The 14,207-nt window shown below is 37.6% G+C and overlaps 1 protein-coding gene across 1 annotated transcript in view; it reads left to right on the top strand.

Annotated features, from left to right (window-relative positions):
* KCNU1 (potassium calcium-activated channel subfamily U member 1) overlaps nucleotides 1-14,207 on the top strand; it is a 305,967-nt gene that overhangs the window by 287,116 nt on the left and 4,644 nt on the right. Inside the window, 1 exon segment of the mRNA XM_069075353.1 lies at nucleotides 9,737-9,928. Within this exon segment, the coding sequence (XP_068931454.1) occupies nucleotides 9,737-9,928 (192 nt within the window).

Here is a 14,207-nt window from a genome sequence, read left to right as displayed (position 1 = left end):
TCTCTCTCTCTCTCTCTCTCTCTCTCTCTCTCTCTGTCTTTCCCTTTTCTCTCGTCCTCCCTCCCTCCTTCTCTCTCTCCCCTCTTCTCCATGTCTGTCTCCTCTCTTTCTCTCATCAGTGATTATCTTTCCATCCACCCCAAGCAGAAATCTAAATCATTCTTGGAGACTCCTCTTTCCCTCAAAATAGCATTAAAACAGACATGTTTTTGGTGTCCCTAACTTTCCTTGCCAACATCAGCTTACTCTGAGTTATCACATTCCTGACAGTATTTTCCCAAGACTATACCATTATCTTGTATCCATCTTCTATTTCCTATCCTTGTTTCCATCTTTAGTACATATTTTAAAAATCTAATTTGGTTGGCAAGATTTCTATGCATACACATCAGTCTCTTCAGACAACTACCATCTTTTCTTTTTTTCCATATCAGAATTGTTTCTGTTTGTGTCTTCAGAATTTCATTCTTTAGAATTTCCCAACTGACGTCCTGGGATGATTTCCTGCTAACATCTCAAGACATAGGATCCTATCTGTCCTTCATTCAAAGCCTCTGAAATCTAGATTCTCTCCTTAAGTCCTATCATTCATGCTAAACTATGCCTGACTTCCACTACCTTTCTCTCATTAAATCTAAGAGCAAGTTTTCAGTTCCTCTCAGGTTCCCCATATTTTCACACCAGGATCCATTTTCTCCCTGTTAGTGGGAATCAGAATCAGAATGGAATTCCCAGGGTGGTTAGGGGGTGTAATGAATAGAGCACTGGCCCTGGAGTCAGGAGGACCTGAGTTCAAATATGGCCTCAGACACTGAGTCACTTAACCCCAATTGCCCTACTAAAAAAAAAAGGCAGAATGGAATTCCCCCTTTGAGGGATTGGATTTTCATTAAATTGAGTCAAGGAGATGTTAGTAATTTTGACTAAAAAGAAAGTCCCCAGTCACTACTATGTCATGTCTCTGTGTTGGGCTCATAATTTGTTTCCCTGAATTCCTCATTTAATTTTACCTTCTATCCTGTAGTTCTCTGATATACATATGACAATATCACTTCTCTTTCTCCATCAACACATTATTTATTTTCTCCCCCATTATAATTTCTTCCTCTGGTTCTTATATTTTCTCACATTGATTTACCTTCTTAATAAACAATGTTAGGTGACTTTACCTTTATGTATATTTTATCTTTTAAATAAGGTATACCCATGCAGAATCATATTACCAATGTAGGCTTAATCCCACCAAATCAAATTTTCTGTTTTTCAGTCATTGCTTTTAATGGGTAAGCTATGAGGAAAACATAGCACATGCCACATGTCTTCAATGTTTTACCCAAGACTTTATAATTTCTGGCAACACTTTCAGGGTTTCTTAAGTTAGTTACATTTATGGCCTCCCAAATTGTCAGGAGCGTGTAGTAACCATGTGTTTTGATAATTCTTAGGGGGATTTCTCTGTTCTGTCTTGGATATAGTGCCCAGGTTGAGAACAGACTACTCTACTGATGTTATCAGAATGACAAATAGCTTCCCCAGTACACTTGAGCTTTGTGTACAAGCCATTATTTCCTCCAGAGGATACTGAACTTTCTTCTGCAAGAAGAAACATACATTTTAAGATATAAATACATAGGTGTGTTTTTTTATTTACATTTCTCTTTTGTAAGATTTCCTTCTATTCTAAAACTTCTTCACACAGGTCATATCTGTCAATAATCATTTATTAAGCACCCTACTATGTGTCGGGCATTGGGGATACAAAGAAAGATAGAGATAGTCCCTGTTTTCAAGAAGTTCTCTGTGTAATGATAGAGACAAATGTAACAGTGTAGTACAAACAAGCTACAAACAGACTAAATTAGAAAATGATAAACAAAGCACTAGCCTTAAGGGGGATTAGGGAAGGCTTTCTGTGGAAGGTGGAATTAAATCTGGGATTTGAAAGAAGCCAGGGAAGCCTGGAAGCAGAAATGAGGAGGGAGAGCATTCCAGACATGAGAGAAAGTCACTTGAAGTGTTGGGAGTTAGAGATGGAGTTAATCAGGGAGGAATAAAAAAGATTGCCTTGAAGTAATGAGGATTCAGTTGAGGCTACATAACATAAATTTATAGTATGCTCAACACATAATTGTAATTTTCTCTAGCTTTGTTCAGAAGCACCTGTAAAAGAGAAATGAAGGAAGCAGATGATACGAATGATCCAAGGCTGTGTCTGGCAAGGCGAGATAGTCATTAGGTTAAATGGGCAAAGAACTCAAGCAGAGAGGAAAGTGTAGAGTTGAACTGGTTTACCAAGGGTCGAGTGGGAGTACAAGGTTGAATGCTTGAGAAAGAACTGAGGAGTCAAAGCAGTAGGGAAGGAGTTCACAGTATGGAAGACAAAAAATAGTTTGGAGTTGCAAGGCAGAGGAAGAGGGGGAATGAAAAGAGATTTGATCAGATAAGGGAATTCCAGAGTCAATAATCATGGAAGTGGTAAATTTGTGGGTGGTGGCAGTATCAAAGATATGCCCATCTATCCTTGTATGTGACTGAGGAGGTAAAGAAGTACATTATGTGAAATGATAAAGTTGAGGAATTGTGAGGTTGTAGGGGTGGGAAATCTGCAGCCACATGTGGCCCTCTAAGTCCTAAAGTGCAGCCCTTTGACTGAATCCAAACTTCACAGAACAAATCTCCTTAATAAAAAGATACGTTTGTAAAATTTGTACCTTCTATGGGGTGGCTAGGTGGCATAGTGAATAGAGCACCGGCCCTGGAGTCAGGAGGACCTGAGTTCAAATCTGGCCTCAGACACTTAACACGAAAACTAGCCATGTGACCTTGGGCAAGTCGCTTAACCCCAACTGCCCTCCAAAAAGCAAAAAAAAAAAAAAAAAAAGTACCTTCTACAGGAAACCTTTCCCAAGTCCTCTTTATTTTACTGCCTTCTCTCTTTTAATTATTTACTATTTATTCTGTATTTAGCTTTTTTGATCACATAGATTTGCTTGTTGTCTCCATCATTATATTATGAGTTGTTTGAGGGCAAGGACTGTCTTTTGCCTTTCTTTGCATGTCCAATACTTAGCAAAGAGCCTGGTACATAGAATGTGCTTAATAGATGCTTTTTGATTAACTGATTCATTTCATTTGAGCCTCACAACAATCCTGGGAAGTAGGTGTTATTATTTTCCCTATTTTATTGTTGGGGAAACTGAGGCAAACAGAAGTTAAGTGCCCAGAGTCACACAGTTATTAAGTGTCAGAGGCCAATTGGAACTCCGATCTTTCTGGTTCCAAGTCAAGAATTCTATCTACCGTGCCACTAAATTTCCTCCATATACATTATTTGAATTTACTTGAAAACTTCCAAACCTGTCCACTTAGGCTAATTCATCTTGGTCAGAGTTGCCATTGGTAATTGCCTTTTCTTTTTAGCGAAGAAGAAATTACTTGTTTAAGGCTCATACTGTCAGTCAGTGGCAGAGCCAGAACTACTCAGGTACCATGGATTCTAGACTAGTGCTCTAGAGTCAGGTTGCCTCATTCTAGAACTTCCTTTGGAAGGATCTTTGGTTTTTAAATATGCACCAAATGACTCAGATATTTCTATCTGTTGTGTTAAGTATTAATAGACCCTTAAGATAACTCTCTCTTCACAGGCACTGTTCTTCCAGCTGCTTCCATTTAGATTTACATCTTTCCCTATTGTTCTAGCAAGTGTTCAAATATTGCAAATTTAAACATTCTAAAGTATTTAAAGCACATTGCAACTTACATATTTTCTTTAATAAAAGCAGAATGCACATCTGAGTCTGCAGTAATGAGAAGAGAAGAAAACTCAGCATAAGGGTGACATAGAAATCCCATTATTTCTCCCAGCATAGAAATGTGATCCTTTTGATGTCAAATATGAAGAAATGATGCTTCTAAAATAAAACCCTCCTCAGTTAAATATGCAAAGTGCAGAATCCCTCAGAGCACTCTGGGATAACACGGGAAAATAAACCCTGACTTTAAAAAGTAGAGAATTACATTAACCGCATTATATTTGATCGCTTTACAATATGGTCATATGATCTTAATCGGATTGAGGCTTAGACTGAATTTAATAATTCCATTTGTCCCCATCTTGGTTCCTTAAGACTGGCAGAGGGTGGAGTTGGAGGGAGCATATTCCACAAACATACTTCTGGGTTTTGGTGATTTGAGAGGCAGAAGAGCAAAGGGGAATTAGGAGTCAGATTCCCTTATGAGATGTCTTGAGAACAGAAATTAAGGTAGAGAAGTAGAAGGGTGACACTTTCATTACATTTTGGAAATATTCAGGCAGTTCTTGTCCCCTTGTTTTCCTTGGATAGATCATACCAATACCTAGGGAATATTACAAAGAATGTTTGGTCTCAAGTAATTCAGGAGTTGTGAAAAACAGTGGATGCAGGACCTTTCTCATTGTCTTTTCCAAATTATGGGCTCTCTGATATCATAATTCCACATAGAGACCATATTTGTCAATAACTCAGAAAAAAGATAAACACAGAAGGGAAAAAATCAGGTATAGATTTTTCCTTAATTCTTTTTTTTGAAACTTTTATATCTGTATCTATATGGGGGGGTCCTCCTAATCACAATGAGGGGCTGCTTTATTTGTATTTAGTGAAGCTTTTATGCATAAACTGTGGGTCCAGAAGAGGGGTGTGTTGGTTAATGTTTAACAACTAGCTCTCTGAAAAAATGTCTGCATGACACCCTCTTATGTTAAATATAAAATTATTAACATTATTAACCATTTTCTCTATTATTTTTCTTAAGTCTAGACAATCAACAAAGCAATAAATAAAGCTCTGATTTGTAGAATGCTCACAAGGAAAATTAAACAATCAGATCCCCAGGAAACCTTAAGGAAAGGCAGCAGCATCCAATAAGAATTCTGTGTTGCTAGTTGAATTTATAGAAAATTTGATTTAGGAAATGAGATTTTTAACTTTTACTGAAAAAGAACAAGATTTTTAAAGATATATACCCAAGTTAAAATGTTTTTTTTCTTTTCATAGCTAGTTATTTTGTTTGGGATTTAATATTTCTCTTGCAGGAAAGGAGGGAGAGAAGGAATGCCATGCAAGTAAAATATATTATTAAAATGATTTCCCTAGTATAACTGTTGCAGTAGTATGGGAAATGACTAAAAAGAAAAAAAATTTCTTTTGTCCAAGAACATTGCATTGTTTCTTCCTTACTTATAATTTCATACACTCATTAAATAATATTACTGACCATTAAGCCTAGCATACTACAGATGGATTGGAAGATAGGGCCCATTGGGCAAATCACTTAACACCAACTGCCTTCCAAAAAAAAAGAAAAGAAAAAGGGGGGGGGGGGTATGGGTAGGTGGTGCAGGGGATCGAGCACCGGCTCTGAAGTCAGGAGGACCTGAGTTCAAATCCGACCTCAGACACTTAACACTTACTAGCCATGTGACTTTGGGCAAGCTGCTTAACCCCAACTGCCCTCCAAAAAAAGAAAAAAAAAAAAAGAAAGATAGGGCCCACTGGTCTATGTAACAATGTTATGTAGATAAAGCAGTACTTGATAGGAAACTGCTTATGGAGTCTGGGCTAAATAGTCAACAAAGTGATACCTGTGAGTTCAGCTATAGGTGGTTCTCATTCCCATTTATTTCTTTTTGAATGTCTTTCATATGTGCAATCTATCAACCAGTTAATGAGCATTTATTATCTATTATGTTACAGGCACTATATTAATAAGCACTGGGGATACAAAAAGAGGCAAAAGAGTTCTTACCTTTAAGGGGCTTACAATCTAATGAGGGAGACAGCCTGCAAAGAAATATATACAAAGCAAACTATATACAGGATAAATAGGAAATAATTAACAGAGGGAAGCACTGGAATTAAGAGGGGTTGGGGAAGGCTTCCTGTAGAAGGTGGGATTTTAGTTGGGACTTAAAAGCAGCCAGGGAGGTCAGTGGAGAAGGGAGATCATTCCAGGCATGGGGAACAGCCAGAGAGAATCCCTGGAGCCCAGAAGTACAACAAAACAGCCAGGAGGTCAGTGTCATTGCATTGAAGACTATATGTCAGGGAGTAAGGTATAAGAAGACTGGAAAGGTAGGGGGGAATAGGTTGTGAAGGGCTTTGAATGCCAAACAAAGTATTTTGTATTTGCTCCTGGAGGTAATAGGAAAGCACTGGAGGTTTTATTTTTTGGGGGGGGGGGTGTGGGGGGGGGGGGGCGTGTGTGTGTGTGTGTGTGTGTGTGTGTGTGTGTGTGTGTGTGTGTGATGATCAGACCTGTCTTTTAGGAAAATGACTTTAATTGATGAATTGAGGATGAATTGGGGTGGGGAAAGGCTGAAAGAAGGCAAACCCACCAGAAGGCTAGAGCAGTACTCCAGGTGTGAGGTGATGAGGGCTTGCACTACAGCTGAGGCAGTGTTGAAGGAGAGAAGGGGTCATTTTTTTTTTGGCAAGGCAGTTGGGCTTAAGTGACCTTCCCAAGGTCATACAGCTAGTTAAGAGTGTCAAGTGTCTGAGGCCGGATTTGAACTCAGGTCCTCTTGCCTCCAGGGCCCTATTCACTCCAGGGCTCTATTCACTGTGCCACCTAGCTACCCTGAGGGATCATATTTGAGACATTGCAAAGGTGAAATCAACATGCCTTGGCAACAGATTTGATGGGGGTGGGAGGGGTGGGTGGTGACAGATAGTTAGGAATCCAGGATGATACCTAGATTGTGAGCCTGGGGGACTGAGAGGATGGTAATAGGAAAGGTAGGAAGGAGAAGGGCTTAAGGGGAAAGATAAAAATTATATTGGATCCTCCCCCACTCCACGGCTCCACAGAATCACAGCTACCACAACTGGGAAACAAACAATTATCCCAGCCCCCATACTTTCCTTTTACTCTGCAGATCCTGTTCGTGACGCCATTTTGTAGCGGCAAGCACCCCAAGCGTCCTCAGGGTTTGCCGCCAGCACAGGTTCTTGGATCTGCTTTGATAAAGGAAAGCAACTCAAAATGGGTTAACAAGCTTACTTTAATCAGTCAGACATATATCGTTTACCTTGTTCAGGGGAAAAAGGTCAGCACCCCGAACTTCAAAGTATACAGGCAGAATTATCAAGACAGAAACAGATCAAGTAGACAGATTTCCAAACTGTCTAACCATTACATCCATACCCAGTCAACATCTGGGTTTCCACATCTGGGTTTTTCAAAGCCGGGGGGGGGCCCTGGACAACGGCTTCCCAGAATACAGATCAAATCACAGAACACTTCTCAAAGTGAGCCCCCAAAACAAAGCTACACATCAGGGCTTATATAGCCTTCTCCTGGCTGAGAGAATGTAACAACCTTATTGACTCACTGGCCAATCAAAAAGTATCTAATGAAAAACAAGCCTCCCACCCCAGGCTCCAGGTGCACTTTAGCCTAGGGGCAGGGAAGATCTTTAAAATTTACATTCCCATTACAAGTACCTTCTCATATCGCAAACATAACTAATAAGACAAAATGAATAAAATCAATGAAAGAAAAATGATTAAATTATCTAACATATTTAAAATACATTTTGTTGACATCTTTAATTTTTAGATTCCCCAAATGTCCTTCAATCTTTCCTCCCTCCACCTCCCAATTAGCCTATTCATAAAGTAAACCTGGTTGGATTTTTTTTTTTAAAAAAGAGAGGAAAACCAAATATTGAAAAAGGAAAAAAGAAGAATTCCCCCAAAGTGAAGAGAAAATAAAACTATCAAAAATTATTTTTCTAATTAAATGCCAACAAACATATATAAATGAAATGAATGAATACTTCAAAAATATAAACTCTACAGATTATCAGAAGAAAAATAAATAAATAAATGTCCATATAAAAATGCTACAAATCACTGATAATTAGAGAAAGGTAAATTAAAGCAACTCTGAGATTCTACCTCATACCCATCAGATTGGCAAAGATGACAACAAAGAAAAATGACCATTATTGGAGGGGTTATGTGAAAACAGGCACAGCACTATTCTGTTTCTGGAGCTGTATATAGCCATCCTAGAAAGCAATCTGAAACTATGCTTCAAAATTTCTAAACTGTGCCTGCTTTTTGCATACTCAGGAATATGCTAATATACTAAAGGTTAATGCTTCAAAAAAAATCATAAAAAAGGAAAAGGGAAGAGGCTAAGTGGCACAGTGAATATAGAACACTGGCCCTGGAGTCAGGAGGACCTGAGTTCAAATCCCGCCTCAGACACTTAACACTAACTAGCCATGTGACCTTGGGCAAGTCACCTAACCCCAACTGCCCTGCCTCCACCTCCAAAAAGCAAAAAAAAAAGGGGGGAGAAGGATACACGGAGTTGTCTTCTTTTCCATGTTAAAGAATTGGAACCTAATGGGAGTATATATCTCTTGGGAAAGGACTAAACAAATAATGGTATATAAATATAATGGAATATTTACTGTAAAAAAAATAACAAAATGGGGAATTGTAGAGAAACATGGAAAGAACCACAGAAAGTGATGCAGAGTGAAGTCAGTAGAATCGTAAGAGCAGTTTATATAGTAATAACAATTTCATAAGCAAAAACAACTTTGAAAATTTGACAACTTTGATCAACTAAAGGAATGACAGCAATTCAAGGGCACTTTTGGCAAAGCATGCTGCCCGCCTCTTGACAGACAAATTATGGACTCAAGATTTAGAATGAGGCATACTTTAGACATAGACAATGTAAGGATTTGTATTACTTGACTGTGCTTGAGAGAAGTTCTTTCTTTTTATTTTTTCCATTGTTGAAACAGAATAAGGATAGAGAGACATACTAACAGAGACAGAGAGAGAAGAAAGCAAAAAAAGAGTCATCAAGGCCTCTTTTTAATGCCAGTTTGTAGGGAAAGAGTGAGAAAAATTGCATCCTTAATTCAATTAATCAAGTATCTTTTGAGCATCTACTATGAACTTGTAATACATAGGTAAAATTGGACAAAATTGCCACTCTTTTAGTTTTGAGTTTACAGTCTAATAAAGGGAATAAAATTAACAAAAACAAAAATAATGATAATATAAATTAAAATAAACTTAAGAGTTGTCAATTTGTGGCTAGTGCATATCTATCTCAAAATCATCTTTTTCCTCCTTTCTATTTAAGGCATAATATGTAATATGTATTTCAATTATAACGTGTACTGTATAAGGCAGGTACTAGGCAGGTACTAGAACTACTAGTGTAGTTCTCTTTGTACCTAGGTTAATACAGTGTTGTGTACAATTTGGAATTTAAAATATTTTTTAAACCTAATTTAATTCAGTAAACATTTTTATTAATCTCATACAGAGTGCAGACCAAGGTGCTCAGCATTGGCAAAGGTTCAGAGTTTTGCTATGATGTAGCAGCTACTCTCATGGAGCTCACAGTCAGGGAGAGAGGCAGAATATGATAGTAACACATACATTACATCGTAGATGCATGTCAGTCTAGGAAGGGACTGTAAGACTCACATAAGTATCTGTAATATAAAACAGAAGTACCTAAGATACATGTGAGGTCCAGTGAGGAAAAGGCTAAAATTAACAAGGGATCTAAGAAAGCTTCATGGAAGAGTTGGCATTTGATTTGGGAAATGTAGTTTTGAAAAAGTTCTGCCCACCCTCACTCTCAGTTTCTGGGTCTCTATAAACCAGCTGTCACCTCCTCCCTGACCATTTCACTTGCCTCTGTCGTTCTTTTCCAGGTTTTCTATAACTCCCAAATCCTCGAATTTCTCCAAATGCTAGTGACAGGTGGGATGAGTAATGAAATGAAGACATGTGTGGAAAGGGAAAAACTTGCCTCCTGTGATAAAAACTTTTCATTCTTGATTGGAAGAGGCCGGTGTAAAATGGATCTTCTCTCCGTGAGCTCAACAATGTTAAAGGACCTTCCTGTAAGTTCATTGTTTTAAAAAAACAATTTTCCTATGCTATTGATTTCCTCGTCTTCTCCATTCTGGATGGTGTCTGAAAATGACCAGGTCAACTGTGTTAATTCAGGCTCAGAACAACTAATAAGTAAATATTTATTTATATAGGGTCCTAACAGAAAATGGGATGGATTGGTAGGAAAGTGAGCATAAAAGAATTGCAAGGTATCTATGATTCTCTCCCAACCCTTTCTAGGTTGGTTTTCTAGGGAACTTGTGTTTGAACTGGATCTTGTGGTTTTTGTGGACTGATATCTGTGTTTGCTTAATCCAATGAAAAGTGGAGAAGTATAGGTAAATAAAGATGTCAAAGGGAATTGGGTCACCCTGGTAGATGTGAACAGGTCCACTGCCTAGGGGATCAGAATAGGAAAAGAAACATTTGTGGCTTTGAAGTGGATAAATACATGGATATCTTTGGTGCACTTGGGTACTGTTATCCCCTAACTTCATGCTATTTAGTGGAATCCATTAGAATGTGAAGAATGTAAAACTGGTATGGTTTGGAGAAGTAATAGAGAACTTGCAGCAGAAGGTGGAAGAGCTTGCTTCTGGTGCAGGGTACAGGCTTCAAAATACTACCACTTCTTTCTGTGGGTTTTACTATACAACTTCCAAATCATTCAGTCACTGTAAGCTATCAAGTATTTATTTAGCACATACTATGTACCAGGTAGGGTAACTGGGTGGTGCAGTGGATAAAGTGCCAGCCCTGGATTCAGAAGGACTTCAGACACTTACTAGCTGTGTGACACCAAGTAAGTTACTTTACCTTATTAGCCTTAGTTTCCTTATCTGTAAAATGAGCTAGAAAAGGAAGTGGCAAACGATTCCAGTATTTTTGCCAAGAAACCCCAAGTGGGGGCATGAAGGAGTTGTGCTTTGAATACAAAGGCAAAATCGTAGTCCCTGACATCACGGAACTCCCATTGTAATGTGCTTATTGGATTTTAATTTCAGAGGCTGAAATTAAATTCCCTAAGTGAAAAGAAACAAAAAACAACTAAGTGCCAAATTTTCCATTTTGCCTCCTTTTTATTATTTCAGTAGTTCAGAATTTTTCAATTTATATTGGCCTATATGTCAATAAATAATTACAATCTAGAGGCATGACATCCTGAAACTTCTTATGCTGTCAAGGAAAAATCAGACTGGTTTGCAAGGATCGCTATTCCCTTTCACTTTTTCTTGGTGGAATATTGTCCTGAATTTTGGTGTTGCCCAGATTTGTTTCATTTTTCCATTTGAGAGAAACTCTTGGATTTGTTTTACCCTAGATGTCATTACTTCTGCTTAAAGTCTTTTAACTTTCTCATTCATTTGGGCCCTAAGGAGCACCTGAGACTCCTTTATGACCTTATAGTAATGTCTTATAGTAAAATATGTCTTACAGTAGGAAATGACCTAGAGGTCCCTCAGTATTCAAGCTTATTAAATACTTTGAAAAGCAAATGTTTAAGTCTGTTGAAGGCTTTTGTTTTTTATCTCATCTTTATCACCAACTCCTACCATTTCTACCTTCCTAGCATCTTTCCATAAGTAATTTCTCTCCTCTGACACTTCCATCAGCCTGGTATAGGCCTTCATCACCTCATGCCTTCATTATTGAGAGAGCCTGGTGGTTGGTTTCCTTGCCGCAAGTCTCTACCCACTCCAGGTCATCCTCCACTCAACTGACAAACTGATCTTCCTCAAGCACAGCTCTGACCAACACACCCTTCCTCCTGCCCTCATTTAATACGTCCCAGTGGCAGGAATATTCCATCCAGGATCAAATATAAAACTCTGTTTCTTTGTTTTCAAAGCCTTTCATAACCTTGCTCCTTCCTATCTTCCCAAGATTCTTTTTTCTTTCTATTAAACACATTTTCACATTAGTCATGTTGCACAGAAGAATTATAACATGGCAAAATCCATGAGAAAGAAAAAAAATAAAACAAAAAACAAAATAGTCTGCTTCATTCTGCATTCTGACTCCATAGTTCTTTCTCTGAATGGGGTTAGCATTTTCCATCATGTCCTTTGAAATTGTTTTGGTCCTTGCATTACTGAGAAGGGCTAAGTCTATCAAAATCAGTCCTTACACACTGTGGCTGTTACTGTGTACAATGTTCTCTGAATTCTGCTACCCTTTCTCAGTATTAGTTCATACAAATCTTTCCAGGTTTCTCTGAAGTCTGCCTCTTCATCATTTCTTATAGCAAAATAATATTCAATTACATTCATATATCACAACTTGTTTAGCCATTTCCCAATTGATGGGCATCCCTTCAATTTCTAGTTCTTGACCACCACAAAAAGAGATGCTATAAATACTTTTGTACACATGGGTCCTTTTCCCCAATTTTATGATCTCTTTGGGATACTAGCTCCAGAAATTGTATTGTTAGGTCAAAAGGTATGCACACTTAAAAAAATTTTTTTTATTAATTTGTTTACTTTTAGTTTACAAGATTCAATTCCACAATTCCTTGAGATTCACATTCTGTTCCCCTCCCTTCCCTCCCCCCACCATGGCTACATACAGTCAAGTATAGGATCTGTAAACACTTTCACATTAGACATTAGTCAGGTTGTAAAGATGGATTGTATCAGATGGAATGAAAAATGGTAAAGAGAAAATAAAACCAAACAAGAAAAAGAAAAGGATCAGGCAGTTTGCTTCAATCTGGACTAAAACTCAGTTCTTTCTAGTTCTTTCTCTGGATGTAGACCTCTCTCCCCATCATCAGTCTTTTGGGATTGACTTATATCAAAGCATTGCTGGGAAGAGTCCAGTCTATCAAAATTGGTCATCACACATATGTTGTGTCTGTAATTGTGTACAAATTTTTACTGGTAATACTCTTCTCACTCAGCATCAGTTCGTATAAGCCTCTCCAGGTAAATATGAAGTCCATCTGCTGCTCGTTTCTTATAGCACAATAGCATTCCATAACATGCATATACCACAACTTGTTCAGCCATTCCCCAATTGATGGGCACCCCCTTAATTTCCAATTCTTTGCTACCACAAAAAGAGCTGCTATAAATATTTTTGTACATATGGGTCTTTCTCCCACTTTTATAATCTCTTTGGGATATAACCCTAGAAGTGGTATTGCTAGGTCAAAGGGTATGAAATTATTTACAACCCTTTGGGCATAATTCCAGATTGCTCTACAGAAAAGTCGAATCAGTTCACAACTCTACCGGCAATGCATTAGTGTTCCAATTTGCCCACGTCCTCTCCAGCATTATCATCTTAGCCAATTTGACTGGTAAGATGTGGTACCTCAGAGTTGTTTTGATTTGCATTTCTCTAATCAATAGTGATTTAGAGCATTTCTTCATGTGCTTATAGATATCTTTAATTTCTTTCTCTGAAAACTGCGTGTTCATATCCTTTGACCATTTATCAATTGGGGAATGGCTTGTATTTTTATAGATTTGACTCAGTTCTCTGTATATTTTAGAAATGAGTCCTTTATCAGAGCCATAGGTTGTAAAAATTCTTTCCCAATTTCCCACCTCCCTCTTAATCTTCATTACATTGGCTTCATTTGTACAGAATTTTTCAATTTAATGTAAATAAAAATTATCCATTTTGCATTTTATAATATTCTCTAATTCTTTTTTAATCATAAAGTCTTTCCCTCTCCACAAATCTGACAGGTAAACTATTCCTTGTTTTCCGAGATTGCTTACAGTATCAAACTTTATACCTAGATCATGCATCCATTTAGACTTGATTTTGGGATATGGCATTACATAATGGTCTATGCCCAATTTCTGCCATACTATATTCCAGTTTTCCCAGCAGTTTTTGTCAAATAGTGAGTTCTTATCCCAAAAACTGGGGTCTTTGAGTTTATCAAAAAATAGATTACTATAGTCATTGACTGCTGAATCTTATGTGGCCAATCTATTCTATTGATCCACTCCTCTATTCCTCAGCCAGTACCAAGTAGTTTTGATGACTGCTGCTTTATAATACAGTTTGAAATCTGGTATAGCTAGTCCACCTTCCCTAGCATTTCTTTTCATTAATTCCCTTGATATTCTGGACTGTTTATTCTTCCAAATGAATTTTGTTACTATTTTTTCTAGCTCTATAAAGTAGTTTTTTGGTAAATTAATTGATATGGCACCAAATATATAATATAATTTAGTTAAAATTGTCATTTTTTTATGTTAGCTCGACCTAGCCACAAGCAATTGATATTTTTCCAATTAGTTAGATCTGACTTTATTTGTGTTTAAA

The sequence above is a fragment of the Petaurus breviceps genome, unplaced genomic scaffold, assembly GCF_028583685.1.
Source record: "Petaurus breviceps papuanus isolate PSGF00001 unplaced genomic scaffold, PetGlider_PUasm1.0 90919, whole genome shotgun sequence".
Classification (NCBI taxonomy): Eukaryota; Metazoa; Chordata; class Mammalia; order Diprotodontia; family Petauridae; genus Petaurus; species Petaurus breviceps.
This window is presented reverse-complemented; position numbering and strand designations above follow the sequence as displayed.